The sequence below is a fragment of the Otolemur garnettii genome, unplaced genomic scaffold (assembly GCF_000181295.1).
Source record: "Otolemur garnettii isolate 467f Iridium unplaced genomic scaffold, OtoGar3 scaffold00149, whole genome shotgun sequence".
Taxonomy (NCBI): domain Eukaryota; kingdom Metazoa; phylum Chordata; class Mammalia; order Primates; family Galagidae; genus Otolemur; species Otolemur garnettii.
In genome coordinates, this window is record NW_003852544.1 from 1,180,264 (window position 1) to 1,182,657 (window position 2,394).

At 33.9% G+C, this 2,394-nt stretch overlaps 1 protein-coding gene across 1 annotated transcript in view; it reads left to right on the forward strand.

Annotated features, from left to right (window-relative positions):
• The window catches only part of RCOR1 (REST corepressor 1), a 162,099-nt gene that overhangs the window by 138,663 nt on the left and 21,042 nt on the right, over positions 1 to 2,394 (forward strand). The window contains 1 exon segment of the mRNA XM_012811080.2: positions 679 to 757. Within this exon segment, the coding sequence (XP_012666534.1) occupies positions 679 to 757 (79 nt within the window).

Below are 2,394 nucleotides of genomic sequence, written 5' to 3' on the forward strand. Positions count from 1 at the left end.
AAAAAAAAAAAAAAAGAGAAGTATTACATGAGAGGATATAAATAAAAGCATTTGAAATGCCATGCCAATGTGAATTTTCTTTTTTTTTTAATTAATTTAATTTTAAAACATCAGTTATCTAGGCCACCAGAAAACCCTCAGACTTTGTGTGGTCATGAGTAGAAAGATGCAACTTGAGGGAGCAGCCATATGCTCTGGGGCTTGTGGGTTCAAACCCGGCCTGGGCCTGCTTAAAAAAAAAAAAAAAGATGCAATTTGAAAGTGGAATTTTACTTGTTGGTGAGTTTGCTCCCAGTGCAGTGGAACTTAATTTTTGCACACTTTCACAATTATGTTTAATGGCCATGTCCTAGTCCTTCCATAAATAATTATAGGAAAATAAAGTAAATGTCTTTTCAAGTAAAATTTGATATTTTTAGTTTAGGATTGAAAGAAAATACACATGTAGAGCAATAATGTCTTAGCTGTGATTTGGGAAGTTGTAAACCTATTTTATTATAGATCAAAAGAACTATGAGGTTGGTATTCTATTTGAATGGTAAAATGTTTTTATCACAGCAGTCTGAAAATATAAATTATATTAAATCTGTTATTATATCAACTTATTGCTTATATTTGTATATTAAGTAGAATTATTAGTACAAAATAATCTGTCAGTAACTTGTTCTTGTCTTCCAGTGAGGATGAACTGGAAGAAACAAATGGAAATAACCCTATTGACATTGAGGTTGATCAAAACAAGGAAAGCAAAAAGGAGGTATTTTTCTCCCCTAGTATTGTTTAGGCGAATACAGTTTATTATTAGTTTCATAAATAAAACATTCCTCTTGCTCACTCCAGTTAATATGTTAAATGCTATGTACAAAGCATCATGATAGGACTTTTCAGCAAATACTACTATTGTTTATAGAACTTAGAATTTTGTTTGCCAAGAAACAGGGGTTAAAAATAGTGTTAAAGAAAAAAATAGCATTGAGTAAAGATTTTGTTTAAAATAACAGTCCTCATAGATTTCCTTTGTAAGCCATTGCTCAGTAGGCTACAAAGTGTGCTAGTGGAAACCAGGCTTGCCCAACTCCTCCTCTCACCCTTGGGGCCTCTATTCTACCTGTGCTAGCCCAGCCTCTGCCTTAACTCAGTAGTGAGATGGCTACAGGGAGTTGGTGGGAATTTAGCATAACTCTTTCGTTACTTAGAACAACAGTGTGGTCACACCAGGGCAGTTCAGGACCATCATCTCACATGTGGCCATTCTTTTATCTATCACATTTGAAAAATCATTAGGCAAAGTATTTATAGTCTCTGGATTCAGGGGGCCCATGAATCCCTATAGTCATATATGACTTTTTACAGGTGTTCATAGAGGCATTTTTCTGAAGACTGAATCCATAGTTTTAATAAAATTCTCAAGAGTTCTCTATCATCTCAAATTTGGAGAATAGTTATTTTAAGCCTGGAAAATCAAAAGTGTCTAGACATATCTAAAGTTTAAATTACATTGTTAGTATATAGCTTTATAGACAAAATAAGAAATACAGCTAACAGAAAGAAGAAAACTAACCCGATAAACGGTATTGCTGTCCATAATTACTGTCAACATTTTGCTGACTTTTCCCAGACAACTCTCCTAAAAAATGTACATGCAAATGTATACTTAGTTGTGAATCTTTTCCCTTTTTAGAAATAGAATGGAGTCTTAGAATGTAATTTTTATAAGCTTTTAAGTTGACTCTACCTTAAATTTATTGTTGTTTTTTCTAAATATATTTTATATCAGTATGTTTATATACATAGCCATGTATTATCCCATCATATGAATCTTTCATAATTGAGTTAACTAATCTATATGGATTTCTACATTATTTATTTTTCCTGCTTTTTGCTTTTATAAACAATGCTGAATTGATTTTTACATAATAAAAGTGTTTGAGCACTTAGTTTTATCCACTATAATTAATTCTTGGAAATTGAATGGTTGTGTCAAAGTATTCTAGGTACATCTTTAAGGATTCCTTTGGTGTATATTGCCCAACTAAAAATTTATAATTGTTTTTGGATGGCACTCTTTCTAGTGATTTATGTGAGTGCCCAATTAATGAGATACTGGGGATTAGCTAAATTATATTGTCTGGGAAATCAAATTGGAGTTTTTAGTAAGCTCTGTTTTGATGTATTGTTACTTTAGGTTCTTTAATGGAGTAGTTTAGATGAAAGCAAAAAGGCTTAGCTCAGCGCCTGTGGCTCAGGCGGCTAAGGCGCCAGCCACATACACCTAAGGTGGAGGGTTCAAATCCAGCCCGGGCCCACCAAACAACAATGACGGCTGCAACCAAAAAAATAGCCAGGCGTTGTGGCGGGCGCCTATGGTCCCAGCTACTTGGGAGGCTGAGGCAG